The 20672-nt window shown below is 41.6% G+C and overlaps 1 protein-coding gene across 2 annotated transcripts in view; it reads left to right on the top strand.

The window, feature by feature from the left end:
• Positions 1-17897, top strand: part of SLC25A45 (solute carrier family 25 member 45) — a 109501-nt gene extending 91604 nt beyond the window's left edge. Inside the window, exons 3-8 of one of the 2 annotated variants that reach the window (XM_083165214.1) lie at positions 1736-1803; positions 2635-2678; positions 6111-6182; positions 11471-11653; positions 13542-13809; positions 16991-17897. In XM_083165214.1, the coding sequence (XP_083021340.1) occupies positions 1767-1803; positions 2635-2678; positions 6111-6182; positions 11471-11653; positions 13542-13809; positions 16991-17259 (873 nt within the window). In that variant the 5' untranslated portion in view covers positions 1736-1766 and the 3' untranslated portion in view covers positions 17260-17897. The remainder of the gene's footprint in view (positions 1-1735; positions 1804-2634; positions 2679-6110; positions 6183-11470; positions 11654-13541; positions 13810-16990) is intronic. The other variant, XM_083165215.1, reaches the window with a different exon arrangement.
• Positions 17898-20672: the final 2775 nt, after the last annotated feature.

Raw genomic sequence — 20672 nt, forward strand, 5'->3', positions numbered from 1 at the left:
AGGGCATTAATAATGTGCAACATATGTGTAATGGGCATTATGTGTGTCATGTGTATAAGGGCATTATTAATGTGCAACATATGTGTAAGGGGCATTATGTGTGTCATTATGTGTATGAAGGGCATTAATAAAGGTTGGCATAATGTGTAAGGGGCATTATGGTTATAAGGACATTAATAATGTGTGTCATGTATAAGGGGCATTACTGTGTGGTATTATCAGGGGTGCCGCGAGAAAGGGGTAGGGCGTACAAATTACCCAGGCCAAAGTCTGATGGAAGGGCCCAGTGGGGGCACCAGGCCCCCTCCCTTAAGTGACAACAGCAGCTGCAGATCTTCTCCTCTGCCCAGCACACACTGCTTTGTTCTGGGTTGCAGTGTGGCCATGGAGGTGCTTAAAATACAATATTTTCTCAGGATTTTTTCTAAGGGTATATTGTGAATAATGTGAGGAGTAATGTAAATAAGGTAAAGTGGTACTACTGTGTGATGTAACGTGAATAAGGGATACCATTGCATGATGTAATGTGAATAAAGTTACACTACTGTGTAGCATAATTTGAATTGGGGGTACTATTGTGTGGCCATGCCCCTTCCCAGCAAGAACACACCCCTGTTTGGGCTTTGCACTGAATGTGTGCACTGTTTCTATTTAAAATATTGCGGGTAGGAGCACCAAAATGATGACTGCTATGATGAGGGTTGATGGTGGTGGGAAAGGGGAGCAGGGTCAGAGGCGGAACTAGTGGCAGTCCTAGGGGGCACCAGCCAAAATCCTGCCTAGGGCATCATTTGGGCTAGGGCCGGCTCTGTAGACTATTATACACCCACCTGAAATGTATGCATTGCTCTAAATTCCTGCAGCTTCTAATTTATTTTATATGTGTTTTTTAATATCTATGATAGATATATAATGTGTTAATAATTACTTTTTATTAGAACCGCCGTGTATATCTTATTGAAACAGCTAGCGCTGGCACACCATTGTTTATACTCCTATATATTTTTTTGGGCCTGAAAACCCAGTGCCGGCTGCTATTGATAGCGCACCACTCAAACACCTCTTTTTTCTACCTCCCAGCTTACATCAGGAAGATTACAATATCCCATGATTATTACCTCTTCTTTTATTACAATTTTGGTGATGTCCTCCAATAGTTTCTTGTCCAGTTCCTCTTCCTGACCTGGTGGTCTGTAGATAAATGGATCGGCATTGTAGATTTGCCCATTAGATTTATGGGCTAAATTAGATACTTGGGGTTAATGTAATGGGATGAGAGATTCAGAAGGTGAGAGATTTGGTAAGAAATCTCCGGGTTTTTTGAAAGCGGCAATCATTTACACTACAAAATCATACTGGTTTTGCAGTGTAAATGATTGCTGCTTTAAAAAAACTGGAGATTTCTTACCAAATCTCTCACTTTCAGAATCTCACATCCTATTAATTTTCCCCCTTAGTATGGACAGTTGATTTCTCTTAATTTAACTGGATGGTTTAATTGACCTTAATAAATTATTTTTTATAGATTAAGCTTTTCCTGTTTTCCTCCCAGGCTCACAATGTCCCGTGGTATTGAGGTACAGTTGGCAGGCTCCTTGTCACTTGCTGCTTTGCTTATCCATGGAAGACAGAGGGAATGGGGGCATGCCAGCATTAATGTTACAAATACCACACACAAATCAAAGTTCAAGTTGTCTGAACTTTAAAACATTGTATTTTCTGCTATCTCCTAAAGGAAACATCCATGCAGACCTGGAGTTTCTGTAATGCAGTCTTCGGAATTTATCGCTGGTTGGATTTCAGGTAATATATACATTTCATCTGTACATAATATATGTGTTATAAAGTATGTCCCAAGCACTTGCCCTAGAGGTCTTCACATTGATTAACAGAGTACCTTTGCAATCAGTCTATGTAGTGAGATAAAGACATGTGTTTTCATAACACTTCAGAAAAGAATGGAGCGGAAAGTACAGTGATATTTGTCAAGTGGCTTCTTTATTTACTTGTACTGTATACATATGGATAAAGGTGACAATTATTGTGAAAAAAGGTTGTTGTTCATGTACTCAATGTTTTCTCAATAGTAATAATATAATAAGCCATCCTCCTGGTGTGCTCATATTAAGCTGGGTGTCACAGGTCACGGATGGCTAATAGATGCTTACCTGTACCTGGGTTCACAAAGACGCAAGTCTAACATGTTGGTGGTATTCACCAGGCACCCCGCACCTAGATATAGCAATAGGGACGCACAATACCCACAGAAGCCTTGACAGTAGCATGGGGGCTTATTCATATATTTGCAAACATATGTAACCAAGATCTCTGAATTCTTTTATCACGTAGTGTTTAAATCTGGGTAGTGATATCATTCAGAGTGTTTGGTGATCACACACCCGAAAAATGGCAGGAGCTGCTTGATTGTTAATTTAGCTCTCTCCAAGTTTCCAAGTCCACTTAGGGCAAGAAGTTTGACAGAGTTAATGGAGAAAGGAAACCAGCATTACTATCAGACAATAGAAGTGACATTTACGCTGAGTGAAGATACCAGTGTCTTAGGAAAAGTAATGCCATACTACAATACTCACTACATCCATATTAAAAAAAATTCCTTTTGTGTATTTTTTTCAGGAGCTCTCGGGCTTGTTGTTGGACATCCAATAGACACAATTAAGGTGACCAAGCAAGGTTTAATTAAAGTGTAATATACAGTGTAGTTTATTACTAAAATTAGATATGTTTTAAATTTTAACCTGTTTACATAACATAAAAAATATTCATATTAAACAGCCTGCAACATCCATAAGGAAAACAAATGTAAATATTTTTTAATTGCATAATAGTGCAATAAAAAAGTGCATATAGTGCAATACAAAGTCCAACATCCATTTCAATGGCAGAAGGGAGAACATAAGTACTTATCCAGTATGGAGCACAAGACATCCCTTCAGTAGCCAGTTATAGCGCCCGACAGCTGTTTAGGTGCAACTTGATGTTATGTCCATGACTAAGGTGCATCAGGTTGCACCAAAACAGCTGTTGGGCGTTATGACAAGGGGCGTGGCAGGTCTCACCCCGCTGATATATTGCCGCCGGAAGACTGGACCTCCTCCTCCTCTGATCATCCACCGGCTGCTAATGCTGTGCAGCTAAATGAAGCAGAGACGCTGACCACGTTTATGCCACGCCGCGGTGCTGCAGTATAACTGCGTAACCCGAAGCCAGTGGAAGCTAATAAGCGTGGCGGGGTGCGCTATCCCCCCGCTTTCTGTTCAAAAAAATAAATAAGAGGAGGATAAGCAGTGAGGGGAAAGTGAGAGGGGACTGCTGCTACTGGCCTGAGCCATCCTCTGCTGCTCATATTGTAGCCAGGGGCCAATGCTCACAAAGCTGGCAGTACCTGGGGAATAGACAGCGGTGACTGGTGGCTGCTGCTGCTGTCTGGTGTCCCAGTACATTCTACTAGGGATGGCCATCAACTATCAATGATTTGAAATGATCAATGGTTCATGGCCGATGTGGAATACTTTTGCCATCGATGGGGGAGAACCAGATGGTTTCCCTCCATCGATGGTACAGCAAAACAATGTTTTGCTTTTTTTTTTCAAAGTGCCGGGACACGAAGCATAGCTGACACCCACGAAGCCCCACCCCGTGTTTTGATTGGGCCACAGGCCAATCAATCAAACACAATGGATGACCGTCAATATGTAAAAATATCGATGGTCATCCATTGCATCGATGGCCAGTTGCCGAATTGCCATCGATGTCAACGATGGCCATCCCTACATTCTCCAGGCTATAACTGTCATTGTGTGTGCTGACACACAGAGTACTTACCACTATGCACATGATGCAGGCAGGAGAAGCCCCCCTGTCAATGGGATAGGAGGAGTTGTACTTGATCTTGTTATCCCCATGGCAACGAGCATGTAATCCCCCATGGCAACAAACATGTAATCCCCCATGGCAACAAGCATGTAGTTCCCCATGGAAACAAGCATGTAATTCCCTTTGGCAATAAGCATGTTTCCGCCTTGGCATTTAAACCCTGGCGTCAAGCAAGAAACCCTTGATGAGCTTGTAACTCCTGGCAAAAATCATGTAGTTAAGCAGCACTTATGTGGCATAATAGAAACCAAAAAGATGAACAGCGCAATAGTGATGAGAATCGATGCAACAATTTATTTAATAACAATGAAAATAAAAGAAATTCATAAAATACATGTGTTAAAACTGTAATTGATATATTGCACAATTGATAGCAAATGTGTATAGAATATGGGGGTCCCCCTGCAGTTGGAATAAAGCTGGAGAGTCCGTTCCTATGTTCCCCTGGACAAAATTGGTACGGAATATAGTTACCACCCTTGATGGATGTGAGGATGTCCTCGTCCGAGTGTCCACTAATCGGCCCAAGGCAGATGTTTGTCCTTTAATGGCCACACGTAGCAGCACACAGCTGCAAGTTATTACTAATGTAATTCACACATGTTAAAACAGAGTTATGGTCCCGTTACTTATGGGCCCAAACATGAATTGTTATTGTCATTTTTAATGTTTAGATCTCTAAAAACATACAGTTATGTACTTTAGGTTTTGCCTCCTGTTCAAATATGTATTGTATATGTTATTTTAATGTGAGCAATTGCACCACAGCTGCGGCTAATGAGCCATGTGACCCACACCATGGGGTATATAAGACCAACATGGACAGACCTAGCTATCCACCTTTGATAAAGCCACCAGGAGTGGCGAAACACGTCAGGGAGCTACTGGGGAACCCCTCCCCCCTTACATTTACCCACAAAATCTTGGATTGCAGCCCGAACCATCCCCTGGATTTACAAATACCACCACAGGACATTGTCTTCTCGTGTCTCCATTGAGACTCCAGCACGTTGTCATCTTTCCACCATCGGTAATTTGTGCCAACTTGGGCCGATTAATGGACACTCGGACGAGGACATCCTCACATCCATCAAGGGTGGTAACTATATTCCGTACCAATTTTGTCCAGGGGAACATAGGAACGGACTCTCAAGCTTTATTCCAACTGCAGGGGGACCCCCATATTCTATACCCATTTGCTATCAATTGTGCAATATATCAATTACAGTTTTAACACATGTATTTTATGAATTTCTGTTATTTTCATTGTTATTAAATAAATTGTTGCATCGATTCTCATCACTAGTGCGCTGTTCATCTTTTTGGTTTCTATTCAATTCTATACGGGAATAACTACCCCGTTCAACGAACAGCTGCAGGTCAAGCATACTCGTGACATAGCGCCCCTAAGTTCTGACCCTTAGGGGACAGTCCTAGTATATCCTTATGTGGCATAATATGTAATAGAAATTACCGTATGTGGCTTAATGTGTAATGGGCATCACTGTGTGTGTGGCATAATATGTAATAGGAATTATGGTGTGCAGTGAAATGGGTAATGGGCATTACGGACTGTGGTATAATGTGTAATGGGCATTACGATGTGTTGTTTAATATGTAATAGGCATTATGGTGTGCTACATTAGGTGTAATGGGCATGACGGTGTGTGGCATAATATGTAAAAGGCATTGCAGTGTGCAGTATAATGTGTAACGGGCATCATGGAATGCAAAGTAATGTGTGATAGGCATTACGGCATGTGGTATAATATGTAATGGGCTTTACATTGTGAGGTATAAAGTGTAATTGGTATTTTTTGTGTCTTGGGGGGGGGGGGGGCTCAAACATTTTTGGCTTAGGTGAGCAAAATATATAATTACACCACTGCCCCACCCCCTCCTTCAGGACATGCAAAAGGAGGAATTAGCGGTACTGGGGGCAGGGCTTGATGACGTCTACATCAGGCCCCGCCCTTAAAGTGCAGCTTTAAAAGTAGGCAAGTATGCTATATGCACATTTTTGATTGCACAATTATACCATTAAAAATATTTTTTAAGTTTTCCTTATGGATGTTGCAAGCTGATTAATACATATTTGTATTGTAACATTATATGAGCCTTAGCATTCCACATGCTGCTACCGGCAGCGTGTGCAGCTTGTCTCAATCCACTGATCACATTAACATAATAAAATGATGAATGTTGTTATATTGCAGGTGCGTCTACAAACACAATCTAGGTATCATGGAATTATAGACTGCATAGTGAAAACTTATAAGAAAGAAACAGTAAGTTTTGTGTGCAATTCAGTTGAAGAGTATAATGTAGCTATTATGCCAAAAATCACTAGACAATGATGGGCCTAATTCAGACTTGATCGCAAATCCCATTTATTTTAAAATAGGCAAAACCATTCTGCACTGCAGGTGGGGCTGATGTAACAAGTGCAGAGAGAATTAGATTTGGGTGAGTTATTTTGTTTCTGTGCAGGGTAAATACTGGCCGCTTTATTCTTACACTGCAATTTAGATTTATCTTTGAACACACCTCACCCAAATATCTCTCTCTCTGCACATGTTACATCTGCCCCACCTGCAGTGCACATGGTGTTGTCCATTTGAGAAAAAATGTTCTTTGTGATCAAGTCTGAACGAGGCCTTATATCAGTATATGTAACACAAGGCATACACGTTTAGAATATGAGACTTATTCCTATTCACTTTAGAAGTTGAAATGGTGTGTAACTTTTAAAATGAACAATAGGGAAAAAAATTGTTTTACACTAGGGTTCAATTGAAATACTGATGAAGGTTGTGGTTTGCGACAGCATATAAATGCAGGCAACATAAATAGGACTCATCCCTATTGTGGCGAATCTCACCCTAGACTGACTGATTTTTGTTTACAGACTCATAGTGCTGCAAACAAAAGTCTGTAAATCTGGCAAAAGTGAGGTGTAGGTGAAGCAGACTTAAACTGTACAGAAAAATTTGGATTGTATAAAAAATCAAGATGTCCAGCATTTGTGGGATACATGGTAGATATGCTACTGCACAGTCTCCAACAAAATGGTTTCTCTAGGGAACTGTATTCTTAGACCTACATTGAGTAGGAAGGAATTTTCCTTTTCATTTCCCGAGACCCGTACGTTTACGCCCTTGTGGCCGCTGTTCCAGAACCCTGCACCACTACCTTGTAACTGCAAGACAGTCACCACTCCATCTGTCATTCAATCACTGTATCAGTGAGTATGGCTGTATAATCATATACGCCAATCATCCATAATACCTGATGAAGTAACTGGACTAGTCATTGCCTACATTATAACCGTTAGTGTCTACTATACTTGTGCTTATCTATAAAACGACACAAATTCCCAACTACAAAAGCAGACAGTATTTACCCTGCAAGCACAAATAATAAATCAATAAACAAAATATATACAATTAAATGTATTTTGCACCCCTTGCATTGAAACACTTGAGTTGCTCTGTCAGGCCGCCATTGCGCACATCACTTGAATTCCCCCCATAGAGGTGAGGATCAGAGTTAGTCTTTGACTATGTATGGTGAGAAAAGAAAAAATTTGAGATATTCTGGGTGCCCACTGGGGAGAGTTATGCGGTCCATTCAACTAGTTTGAGAAAAAAATATTTTTATTAAAATGTAACCTTTATTTATACTCTCATTAAAAAGAGGGGAGATGTGTATCATTTCTCCTCTCCACGAAAAAGAAAGTAAAGAAGTGCAATAAAGATAAGAAATAGTGATGTAAAAAAAACGTGATTGTGATGTTCTGATTTATACGTGCTTTTATTTGTATGCTTATGTTAGCGTGTTATGTACCCCTTATCAGAGGCAGAACTTTGGGAGGCAATGGAGTCATCTGCCGCCGGGCTCCTGCTCCCAAGGGGGCACCTCTCCTCCTCTGCAAGTTTAAATCAGTTAATTGAAAGCTGTCGATATTGCTTTTGTGGCTGACTCTCCCTCCATAGACGTCACACTCTCTTTATTTTAAACATAATATACACAATATACATACATGCATACACACACATGCATATATATACATATTTACATAAGGTGCTGTGTGTGTGTGTGTCTGTGGGGGGGGGGGGGGGGGGCACCAATATTAATTTTGCCTCTGGGCAACTGGGAAGAACTTACACCACTGCCCCTTATGTTTTTCCAAACGTTGTTTCCCTTAATGAGGATATACTTTATTTGTATTCCTCTTGAATAGGTTAAGGCCTATACACACTGGGTGACTGAGCTGAAAGTCGCTCAAAACAGCAGGTTTGAGAGGCTTTCAGCTCAAAGCCGCCCAGTGTGTATGGCCTGGCGATGAGCGCTGCTGCGCGCGGCTTTCAGGATGGCTTTGCATAGCGCTCCGCTATGCAACGCAATCCTCCCCCCCTCCGTCAGTGCAGGGGGAAAGCCGCTCAGTGTGTAGGCACTGAGCGGCTTTCCCTTCAGCGATGAACGATACCATCACTGTCCATACATGCTGGGCATAGTCGCCCCATGTGCATGGACCTTTACTTTCTCTTCGTTTGGTTATCTTAGAAGAAATAGGGTGGATTCCCTGTTAACATGTGTCTCATTTGACACTTCTTTACTACTACTTTGTATCACTTTCAGTTCTACTCATGTATCTTTTATATCTTTTTGATCTCTTCCTGGGCTTGCTGCCAGTTTTCAATTATAACTGTTTTATGATGCTTTGTTTTCGTTCAGCCTTGTTATATTACACAAGCTTTTTATGGGAGATATAGCATTCTTATATTTTCAATAGCTTTTGATCAATGCATATATTTATCTCATTGGGGACGCTTATTGGAGCTTTTTTCATTATTTTGACCTTATAACAATCCTTCTTTATTTGGAATTGCCTGAACCGTATACACATATGTTATTATTATTATGACTACCTGTTCATCATTTGTGTGTCAGCTGGCATTAATATATTTATATGTTTTTAATGCTCCTGATATTTTATATATCTGCAGGGCAAATATGTAGGGTTACTATATCTTATGCACTCTCTCTTGTGTGTATATATTTATTGTAACTGTCCCTTACATATCAATCCGACAAAGCTGACATTTTTAGTCAGAATGCCCCTTACATTCACATATGTATATGTGCAATATGCCGCTTTTTTAAATCTTTTTTTCCTCTCAGGTTATCCCTCTATTGGGCACAATGAACAGGCATATATGGGCAGATGTATTAAGCCAGGAGAAGAGATAAACTGGAGATAACATGCAAAGAGATAAAGCACCAGCCAATCAGCCCCCAACTGTCATTTTAAAACACAGTTCATTGGCTGGTGCTTTATCTCCTTTCACTTTATCTCCACTTTATCTCCAGTTTATCTCTTCTACAGGTTTATTACCTCTGCCCCATTGATAGATGTTTAATATATGCAGTAGTTGTTTCTAGCTGCTAATGGGGCAGATGTATTAAGCCTTAACAAGAGATAAATGCAAGTGTGATAAGGAGAGATAAACGTCCAGCCAATCAGCTCCTTACTGACATTTTTCAAACACAGTCTGTAACATGGCATTTAGCAGATGATTGGCTGGATGTTTATCCCTCTTTATCACCCTTGCATTTATCTCTTGTTAAGGCTTAATACATCTGCCCCATTGTCCGTGCTTAGCCCCCTACAGGCTCTAACGGCTCAATCAGCTTTTCTCTCCCTTGCTTGTGCGGCGTCTCCGTCAGGCACTGTAATTAGCGGTTATGTCATTATTCATAACCTCACTAGTATAGCGTCTTTGTCCTCTTATGTGTTTAGACATTAGCTGGTGTATTAAATCACTCCCGCTGCTGGCGTCCGTGTCTAGCTGCATGCAGGCTTTCACGGCTCCGTCAGCAGTTTCCCCCTTACATATGCATCATCCCCGCACTGTTAACAGAGGTTACTGATTCCTAGCCTATTTTATCATATTCCGGGTACATGCATTTGTATTTTTAACATTATTCATAGTTGCCTACCCTACTGCATTCTGTAGGAAACTCTCTCTGAAATAGCAGCAATCTCCCTCTCTCCCTCATTTGTCTAGCAATCTCCCTTATTTCACCTAGCCCACTTTACACTGTTGCTTTTTTTGGGGGAAAAAGGAATGAGAGACAGATACATTTACATTGAATCATCAGCACCATTTCCCAGCACTTTACCAAGTATAGTATCTCTTACTAACTGCTTTGGGGCTCATCTACATCTGGATATAAATAATTGTAAAAGATTCCCCTCAAATGTTGCAGTGCCCACCCACGCTTCTAGGTGCCATGTTCACAATATCTTTTCACAATCTCTCCATATATGGAACTGGACACGCCCTTTAAGTGGAACATGACACGCCCCCTCAATGGGGCGCTGTGCAAAATTCTTCTACCAACTATAATCTCCCTGAAACTATTTTTCAAAAGTAGGCAAGTATGACATTATTAGCACATCAGAACATCACACATCAAGCGCCTATGCGCATTTCACCGGACTTCCGGCTTCATCAGGGAACCCGAACGGCCACTTCAAATGTGTCTTTATTCCCTTCTCTTAGTAACTGTTGTCTGGGGGAGGATTAGTGATTAACCCTTTTGGGTTTGTTGTCCTTCAATGTTGGAGATGTATTATTTTCTTTTTCTCTCCAGTTTTCTCAGATATTTGGTAGTTTTATATCCTTATTTCCTGTCAATTTTTGTTATTATTTATTATTCATTATCCATTGATTGGTGTTTATTTTTTGTTATTTATTTATTTGTTTTTTTTTATGTTTTTATTATTTTTTATTTATTTAACTTTTCTGTTTTTTGTATTTTGTATTTGATACATATTTAATTTTTTCCGTCATTATAGGTGGGTATGTTTCCTTCAATTTTGTTAGATGTCTTCTTTTTAGTGTATATATACATTCATTTTATATTTTATATTATTTATTATGAAATGCATTTTGTGTTCTCTTGGACTAATGAGGCTTAACTGTCCTTTTCTTGCATTTATTTATCATTTTTTGTTTTCATTGATTGTGTTATATCTGTGTTGTGATATTCATAATATGTTTATTATTTATTTATGTCTTCTATTTCCTTTTTTCTTTATTATTGTTTAATGATTGTTCCCAGTTTTCCTCCTTATCATCCTATTACCGTGCTATCGGTGCTTATTTTGGTGCTTGTAAATTATACCAGTGTCCTATATTATTAATTCTATTAGCTGTGTAGTGTTCTGATGATCCTTATTGGAATTCAGTAAATCAACCTAGAGTTGTGTTATTATAGTGATAACGTTATAAATTGAGTGTACTGTATGTGATATTTAAATATATATATATATATATATATATATATATATACATACACATTAATTTGTTTCTTATGAATTCTTATTTATGCCTTCAGTGTTTTGGGAAAGTTTATTTTTGACTATATAGGATTAAAGCTTCAAGTTATATATTCAATTGAAAGATATCCTTAATTACAGTAGCTGTCAGATTAGGTGTATGTTGTTTTCAAACTTTATAAATTCAATTTACAGTTGGTCTTACTTCGACTTTCTGTTCATTTTTAGATTTTTGGATTTTTTAAAGGCATGAGTTTTCCTGTGGGCAGTGTGGCAGTCAGCAATTCCATAATGTTTGGATCATATAGCAATGCATTATACTATTTATCTGGCACGACATGTAAGGACTGGTCAAACCCACCAAAAAACCATCACGTTTTCCTGGCAGGCTGCTTTGCAGGCTTTGTTCAAGTAAGTTTTGCATTACATGTTTGAAGACTGGTGTAGGTGCAGAGGCAAATTTAGACCTCATGGGGCCCTAGGCAAGATACCAGTTTGGGGCCCTCCTTCCTCCAACAATCTATAGCACTATATTTTTGGTTCCAACTGTAGGTGGCATCCATAAAGTACCTTGGTGTGTGCACAATCTATAGATAAATGCTCAGATGCATTGCGTACAAATGTGAATCAAGCTCTAGGTCCTTTGGAAGTAGGCTTAATACCTGGGTCAGGTAAACTGACAGCCCACATATCAAAGAACTTCAAAGGGTTTTGAAAGTTTGGGCAGGTCTATGTGATGTCCTAAAGTCACTCAATTTCATGAAATGCTCCTCTGGGAATGTTTTGGAGGGCCAGGATATCTTTATGGGGTCCCTTGGGATCTACTGGGCCATGGGTAGGCACCTTGGTTGCCTTGTGGAAAATCCACCTCTGGGTAGATGTACTGCATGAAGCAGTGATAAGGGAAGAGAAGTGAGCCAGTGGAGTAGTTGCCCATGACAACCAATCAGCTGCTCTGTATAATTGTATATTATGCAAATTCTAAATGTTACTTCAGTGCTGATTGGTTGCCATGGGCATCTTCTCCATTGGCTCACTTCTCCTACTTTTTCACTGCCTTATACATCTGCCCGTTAATAGCCATCCTTTTTTATGATGTCAGTAATAGAAAAAAGGATATGGTGACATTTTGTAGATTTGAGACCATGGGCCAGATGAATAGCCTCCGAGTTCAGTGGTTTTGCGGGATGCAGGCTGGGAGCAAATCATGGGGCACATTTATCAAGATCGCATTTACAATGCGATCTGGCCGGAATATTACTGCCCAGGATCGCATTGTAAAATTAGATCACACGGTGCAATGTATGAAATTAGAGGCCGCAGGGACAGGGCTCCGAAAGGAGCCCATCCCTGAGAAGCGCTGACCCAGAAGTCGCCACCGCATTGCCGCCCGGGCAGTGTAATGTGTAGCCATAGGCTACAATGGGCTATCGCGAACCCAGAATGGCGATAGCCCAGGGATGCGAAGCCGGGCTGCCTGATGTTGATACATCAGGCAGCTTCACATCCCCCGTAGAAACCTATGGGGGATGCGGCCAGCGGGGCTGCAGGGGGGATCGCAGCAGGGATCGGAGATTCCTGCTGCGGTCCCCCTTTAATGCATTTAGGTGATACTTAATATTTGCGGTTAACCAGGGATTTTAGACGCAAATATTACTTGATAAATGGGGCCCTAAACCTGCTTGGGATAGGCATATGGATATCCTTACAAAGAACTAAGGATCAAGTAGGGTTGAGGTTAACAAAGATAAAAAGGGAAGACTACATGGGCTAAGTGGTATCTTAGGTCAAATTCTTTGTTCTTATGTTCACATGACATAATGTCAACATTTCTGTAAATTGACAACAAAATGTTGTCATCCGATGGCAGGACAATATTTGGGTTAGTCTTAAGGTTAGGCCACAATGAGGGTTAGAATCTTCAATCTTCAATAGTGGGTTTACCACTATGCCTGGCGGCTGCTAGCTCCTACAGTCACCAGTGTCCTCCTAACTTTGGTGCATTCGGAAATGTGGTAAACACCCATTTTAACTTTAGTGCATCCCGCCCCTGTGTAGATAAAGCTTAGAGTCTCGGCTCAGCTGCATTAACATTGACAACATTGTCTGTACGCAATGTAATTATAAATTGTGACATATTCCCAACTTATAATAAAGTCTTCAATGGCTCGGCACTGTATATTAATATAAACACATAATGCAATTGCTGATCCGAACAGGTCATCTCTCATTGTAAGGTGCTATTTTATTGGAGGACTAACTCATGAATGAACATGTATATCCACTCTTACAACTGCAGGTATATTTCACAGCTCCAGTCGACTTGATTAAAGTGAGGTTGCAGAACCAAACGGAGTCATTTGGTTTCCAAGCAAAACCTGGCAATCTGCAGGCGCAATACCGTGGCCCTGTCTCCTGTGCAGTCCGCATAGTCAGAGAGGAAGGCATTATCGGTCTCTACAGGGGGTCTACTGCTTTGGCTCTCCGCGATGTGCCCACTGTTGGCTTATACTTCTTAACTTATGAAGTTCTTTGTAAATGGATGACCAGAGATGGTGAAATGCCTGGTAAGATTTTACAGCAATTGTTTTGGAGAAAATTCTCCTACAAAATCAATTGTTCCATCTTTTGACAGATTGAGTATCCAACTAGAAATGCAAGTTTTGGTAGATTTAATTCTCACTGTGTCCACAAGCTTGCCTACCCTCCCAGAATGGGCGGGAGACTCCAGAAAATCGGGTCAGCCTCCTGGCCCCCAGGAAGGTGGGCAAGTCTCCCACTTGCTGGCCAGAGCCCCCGCAAACCCCATCCGTGCTGGTTCAATTACCGCAAATCACAGGTCTGCGGAGAGGGGGCGGGGCTAAAATGACGTGGTAGTTGCATTTCATGTCATTTAAGCCCTGCCCCTTCTCAGCGGCCCGCGAATCATGGAGTTTTCTGGCATGAGGGCAGGGCCAAGTGATGTCCGCTTTGTCTCCGCTCCCCCCCTGATGTGTTGCCTCTCTGGGCTTCTCCCGGAGAGGCAAGTATGGTCCACATATTAAAGTCCAATTAATCCCAAACAGATGGATAATAAGTGAGGTTGCTCGGTTTACGTACTGTGCCCGTAAACTTATAACCATTATTCCTAACTACGGGTGAACTAATACATAGCGCCACGTAGTGAACCTTATCAGCGTATCTCTCATGCTAAACCGATACCGGCGGTATCCTTTCGCAGTACTAAGTACTTAAACACACGTAAATACACCAGGTATAATTTCCTGTAAACCCTTGTGCTTATTGCGAATAATTACACAAGACTTGGTATAAGTTCTGGAATAGGCTACAAAGTCCTTCACCGTATGTATTGAGTATCTAATGGACAAAGGGGGTAACAGAAATAAGAAAACAATAACAGAATATACGAATCACTATACAATACTTAACAATAACTAATGAAAAGGGGAAAAACAGATGTAAGCACAATCAGCCACAGTACAAATACAACAATACAAAATCACAGTTACCATCTCTCAACACGCGGGCGCTACTCGGTCCAAGTATCTGTATTCTGTCCTGAGCACAGTCCAAAATAGAAGATAGAATAGAAAGTCCTGATTATATAGGGTCCAGACAATAGGGTACAGTAATGTTCTTCATTGGCCAAGAGGTCAGGTTTCGCTTCTCCTGATTGGTACAGCTGTGTCTTTGTCCAAAGCTTCGTCATAGGTCTAGGGGTCATGCTGTGCATCTGGTTCCTCATATTTTACACATGTCAACACTTCATTATCCTATTTTCTTCCTCTGTTACATTAACCTTTTCCTGTAAACAGGCCATTGTCTTCACAGTTCTCAAAAAAGCCTCCTTTGACCCAGCTTCACCCCCTTTTTTGCCAGTTCCTCCATTATGCTCTCTAACCCAGTTTTTAACACACACAACCGGGCACCCCCCCCCCGCGGGTTAACACACACACACAACCCGCCCCCCCCATGTGTTAAAGGAACCCCCCCAATGTTTTTAAGGAACCCCCCCGTTCAGCCGGTACCTCCTGCGACGCGTTGAGGATCCCGGCAGTATGGACGGAAGCATTGCACTTGTAAAAAAAAGTGTCTTTCGGAAAATGGCTGCCCTATAGGAAAGCCCCTTTAAAAAAACCTGTCTTTCATATGGGGGCAGTCACTTTTCTTATAAGGGGGTTTGTTAGCCCTGGGGGTGGGGGGTGGGGAGGATGCTAACCGGCGCACGGCGGGGGGGGGGGGGAGCTGGGGTGAAGCGCAGTGAATATTTAATGAGCACTCATTAAATATTCACTGCACTGGGTCACAAATACCGTTTCAGACCCGATTTTGATGCCAAAATACCGGGTCTGAAACGGGTAGGACCCTCCATTTTAACCGTTTTAAAAAACCTGCTTTTTTAAAACGGTAAAGTGGTTGTGCACCTTTCAGACCGCACAGATTACTGTTTTAAAACGGTTAAAAATCGGCAAAATACCGGTTTTTAAGTGCGGTCTGAAAGGGGCATTAGTGGCATATGTCTTATTTGACTGATTGTTCTTTTTTACACCTGCATCCACCTTGAGCCTCTTTCTTTTAGTGTTCCCAAACGATCTGTCCTTGGTCCATTTCTTTTCTCTTTTCCATCTAAACATCTACTCTTGGAGGGATCCCCAGCTCCTCCAGTTTCCAATACCACATGTATGTTGATGGCACTCACATTTAATGCTCTTCTTCTCTCCATCACCATCTGTCCACTCCTGCATCATCAATATTGCCCATTACCTCACTGATGATGAAACGATTCCTGAAACCTAGCTTCTCTAAAACTGAATTCATTGTCTTTCACCCATTCAAGGCGCCCTCTCTCCTCCACACTGCTCCTTCTGTGATGACAGCATCAACCGCTCTTCTAGCTGGGTGTCAGCCAATCCATTCTACATTACACTGTCCATCTTAATTTCCTCTGTCACTGGTATTTCTCTGCTAAACACCATTGTCAATTATTCTACTGGCTCTCAATCACATCTAGGGGGAAATTTATTTAGTACTTTCTAGAAGATAATAGATAGTATCTGATTGGTTGGCCATAACAACATCCCATGTGAAATAGAACTTCCATCTTAGTAAATGTCCCCCCCCCTAGACTTAAATTCAAACTCCTCTGTCTCACCTACATGGTCTTCGAGCCTTTAATTCTCCAATTTTATCTCAATATACATTGCTTCATGCCCACGTCACTCCGCCTCCCCTGACATCCTTTCTTCTCTACGTCTTCTTTGCAGTTGTGCTAGTTTATGTAGTAAGCAATAGTATAAAGTCATGTTTTCTTTTTATTTGTTTCACTAGATCCCACTTCACTTTTCCATATATGCATTTTCAATATTCAATTGTGTCTGCGCTTAAGAACAGGGGCCAAATGTAATAGGTTGTGTGAGATTTTGGGAGATGTTTACCATTTTTTTAAAGCGGCAATCAATTACATGGCAAATTCAACCTGTTCTTTTCAATCTAAATGATTGCTGCTTTAACAAAATGGGAAAACTCCCCCAAAATCTCTCACTTTCCGATTTTCACACCCGATTACATTTGGCCAAGTATGAAAGAATGATTATTTCATATTTAGTCATCGGTGCTATTAACTTCACCGCAGTAAAAGACTGTTAGACTGTAACACCGAGACTTGTGGTTGCAATATATCGTAGACAATGGTATAACTAACCAGAATCCAAAATTATTTGATGCACTTCTGTTTTTTCATCTTTCTAGATACATGGATTATGCTCTTTGCTGGAGGCTGTGCAGGAACTGTAGGATGGGCCGCTGCAAATCCAATGGATGTTATGAAGTCTCGCTTGCAGATGGATGGGATGTATCGTGTCCAATATCGGGGGATATTTGACTGTATTTACAAGAGCATTAAACAAGAAGGGTTCAGGGTGCTCTTAAAAGGACTCACAGTCAATAGCCTCCGTGCCTTTCCTGTTAATGCAGTGACTTTCCTCAGCTACGAAAAGCTTCTTCAAATCTTACGATAAATGGAAGTTACATTGTTCCAAGAAACAGTAAAAAGTAACGAACTAGCTTTGAAAGTAAACACTAACTGGTTAAATAACACTAACATACCTACAGCAATACAAGCACATTAAACACATATTATAGATATTTAGCAATAAATAAAACATAGGGCACTCTAGCCAATCTCTGCCAAGACAGTCTTTAGTAGGGTTAATATATAAAGAATAGTAAAGAAACAAATAGTGGGAAATGGTCAAATAATAAGAGATTGTGCGAGATGTGTGTAATAGGTTTCCAGATGTAGGTAGGGAAAACACAATCTGACTGTCTGGTTGTGAACTATAAGCTCTGACGACTGACTAAAGTTTTTGTGAAATGTCAAGGCACAGACCCGTATATAGCGGCTAATTTAGAATGGATCAATAAATAGAGAATCATCCAAACAATATGCATGTGTACCGCATGTGTGAGGGGAAATAGCTACAAATTTGGGTATGGATCATAAACACAATACGGTCGGAGCTTGATTGACAGGTAACTGGTGTTTGGGTGTGGAAATCTACCGTTTTCTGGGTGTGGTGGAAAAAACGCAGGCGTGTTCAGGCATTTTTGAGGAGGATCCATGACATCAGTGAAAAGTCCCGGGGGAAGTCCCAGACTTAGGGCGGTATTCAATCCTGGGTCACGACTGTCATGCTGGCCCGACAGTCGTGACCCGGTCCCGTTCTCGGCTTGCTCAACTGCATCTCGGCAGGTGGGATTCAATGTACTGCCTGGCGAATGCTGAAAAGTGGGTGTGGCCATGAGATCCGGCTGTGGATCATTGAGATACGGCCGGGAACTCAACAATCCATGGCCATTCCCAGCAGTACGGGCCCGACTGATTCTAAAGTCGGGTCCATTCTGCTGAGATGCCTGTTCAATACTGTCAAGAAAGACTGCATTGAATAGGCACCCACCGCTATTTCCCCCATCGGAAATAGCGGCGGGGGATTAAATACCCCCCTTACTCACAATTGCACACACAGCAAAAACTCTTAGATGGTTCAGGAAAAGCGTATGGATTCGCGAATGGATAGCAATTAAGGATCCATTCGCAATTTAGCTCTCTGGGCAGCGGCTTTCTTCAAACAGTCCACTTCAAATCTCGCATTAATAAACCCGGCTGAATTAGGCCCATTAGTGGCACTACTACAAAAGGAAGAGGAAGTCTCACGTGCGCTAAAAAGTCCATATGTAAATAGATGATCCTTGTAAGAATATGGGTTCTTTTTCTTCTTTCTCGTCTCACACCATTCCAAATATATGGGGAAACAGAAAAAGAATACACCAATTATTGATGTGTATATACAAAAAGCTCCTCTCTCTCTTCAGTGGGATCTATAAAGAACAGAGAGCGTATATCCAAGATCTCCAAGAGTGCTCCAAAATGATTTTTTAGAGGGTCACCCCACTCGTGCATATAGGGACTGTGCTCACATGTATGCTTACACAAGACAGGGTGTGTGAACTCTCATAAAGGTATCTTTGGTTAAGATATGACTCCACAAGTCACGATGACAACAGAATTCTTTTATTCTTTAAAATCACAGCAGGGTAGGGATGGTATACTGACAGCCTTTTTCCCATATAAGATGTAACCCGGGTAGAAATATGGTACCAGATACTGCCAAATACTTCTCCACAAAAACTCTGCTGCTTGCATAAAAGACCAGACACTAGTGTCTGGTCTTTTATGCAAGCAGCAGAGTTTTTGTGGAGAAGTATTTGGCAGTATCTGGTACCATATTTCTACCCGGGTTACATCTTATATGGGAAAAAGGCTGTCAGTATACCATCCCTACCCTGCTGTGATTTTAAAGAATAAAAGAATTCTGTTGTCATCGTGACTTGTGGAGTCATATCTTAACCAAAGATACCTTTATGAGAGTTCACACACCCTGTCTTGTGTAAGCATACATGTGAGCACAGTCCCTATATGCACGAGTGGGGTGACCCACTAAAAAATCATTTTGGAGCACTCTTGGAGATCTTGGATATACGCTCTCTGTTCTTTATAGATCCCACTGAAGAGAGAGAGGAGCTTTTTGTATATACACATCAATAATTGGTGTATTCTTTTTCTGTTTCCCCATATATTTGGAATGGTGTGAGACGAGAAAGAAGAAAAAGAACCCATATTCTTACAAGGATCATCTATTTACATATGGACTTTTTAGCGCACGTGAGACTTCCTCTTCCTTTTGTAGTATTGTCTTTTTGAGGTCCGGTGACCTTTTTTGTGAAGTATCATATGCAGCTTTAAAGTTTGCAGCGCCTGGAGTGGAATTCCCTTTCCTTTGAAAAACCATTAGTGGCACTGCACAGGGAAGAAGACAACATGTTCACTGCCTTCACCAAATCTTTTGGAGCTCAACAGTGGCTGCTGGAGAGTCATTATCTTCTTTGGGTAAAAGGGTAATCTGCGACAGCAGGACAGTTTCGACTCAGTGGACCCCAATAGAAGGTGTGCCATCAGATGTTCCGATGTAAGTGCAGCATAGCCAAGCGAATGGTGGCTGTTTTGTGTGGCCATGATCATGTAGCTATCATACATCTCATGGAAAAAAACACCGTTACTCTTGCCCACAAATACCTCCTGCAAGTGCTGGAACCCAATTTCAGGGGACAACCAGGAACTCACTGTAGTGGGGCCCTTCTCTATCATGACAATACACCTGCCCACAAGTAATGGAAAGTGGTGGATTTTCTTGCCCATGAACACATCAATGGAGCTTGCTCATACACTGTACAATCCAGACCTAGGGCCTGATTCAGACCTGTTTTCTAGAATGCGTATATTTGCAGCCTAACAAGCAGGTAAGCGCCGCTCCCCCGAACGCCAGCCCCCTCACACTGACCGAATCTGTTCTCTAGCATGCAAGCGGATGCATTTGCAGAGACATTCGCTTGCATATGGCTGCACAGGATTAGAAATCATTTGATGGTCGCTCACAGCTAATGATTTTTCCCTCGGTAGATAAAGGTCAGTATATACTGACTTTTGTCCTGGCCGGAGACAGGGCCATCTTAACGGCATTGTGGGCCCTGCACCAGGGCTCCTACTAAAGATAAAAAAAATCATAACTTCCTGCGGTGTTCTCACCTGCTATCAGCCATCCAGCAATTAGCCTTCGCTTACAGCCAGTAACTGTTTGCCTGCAGGCGGGTAGAGAATGTTTCCCGGCAGCTCTGATTTTGTGTCATTCACAACCAAAGCAGCTGGGCAGCAATCTCTACTAACCTCTCAAAGGCCCCTAGAATTGTAGGGCCCTAGGGCAACTGTCCAGCAAGCCCATGTGTTAAGATGTCCCTGCCCGGAGAAGGCCGAAATCAGGGCAGGCACTGACATCATGTGATGTCAGCATCCCTCCCAAAGCAGGCATCGACACAC

This window comes from Crinia signifera, chromosome 11, assembly GCF_055691185.1.
Source record: "Crinia signifera chromosome 11, ASM5569118v1, whole genome shotgun sequence".
Classification (NCBI taxonomy): Eukaryota; Metazoa; Chordata; class Amphibia; order Anura; family Myobatrachidae; genus Crinia; species Crinia signifera.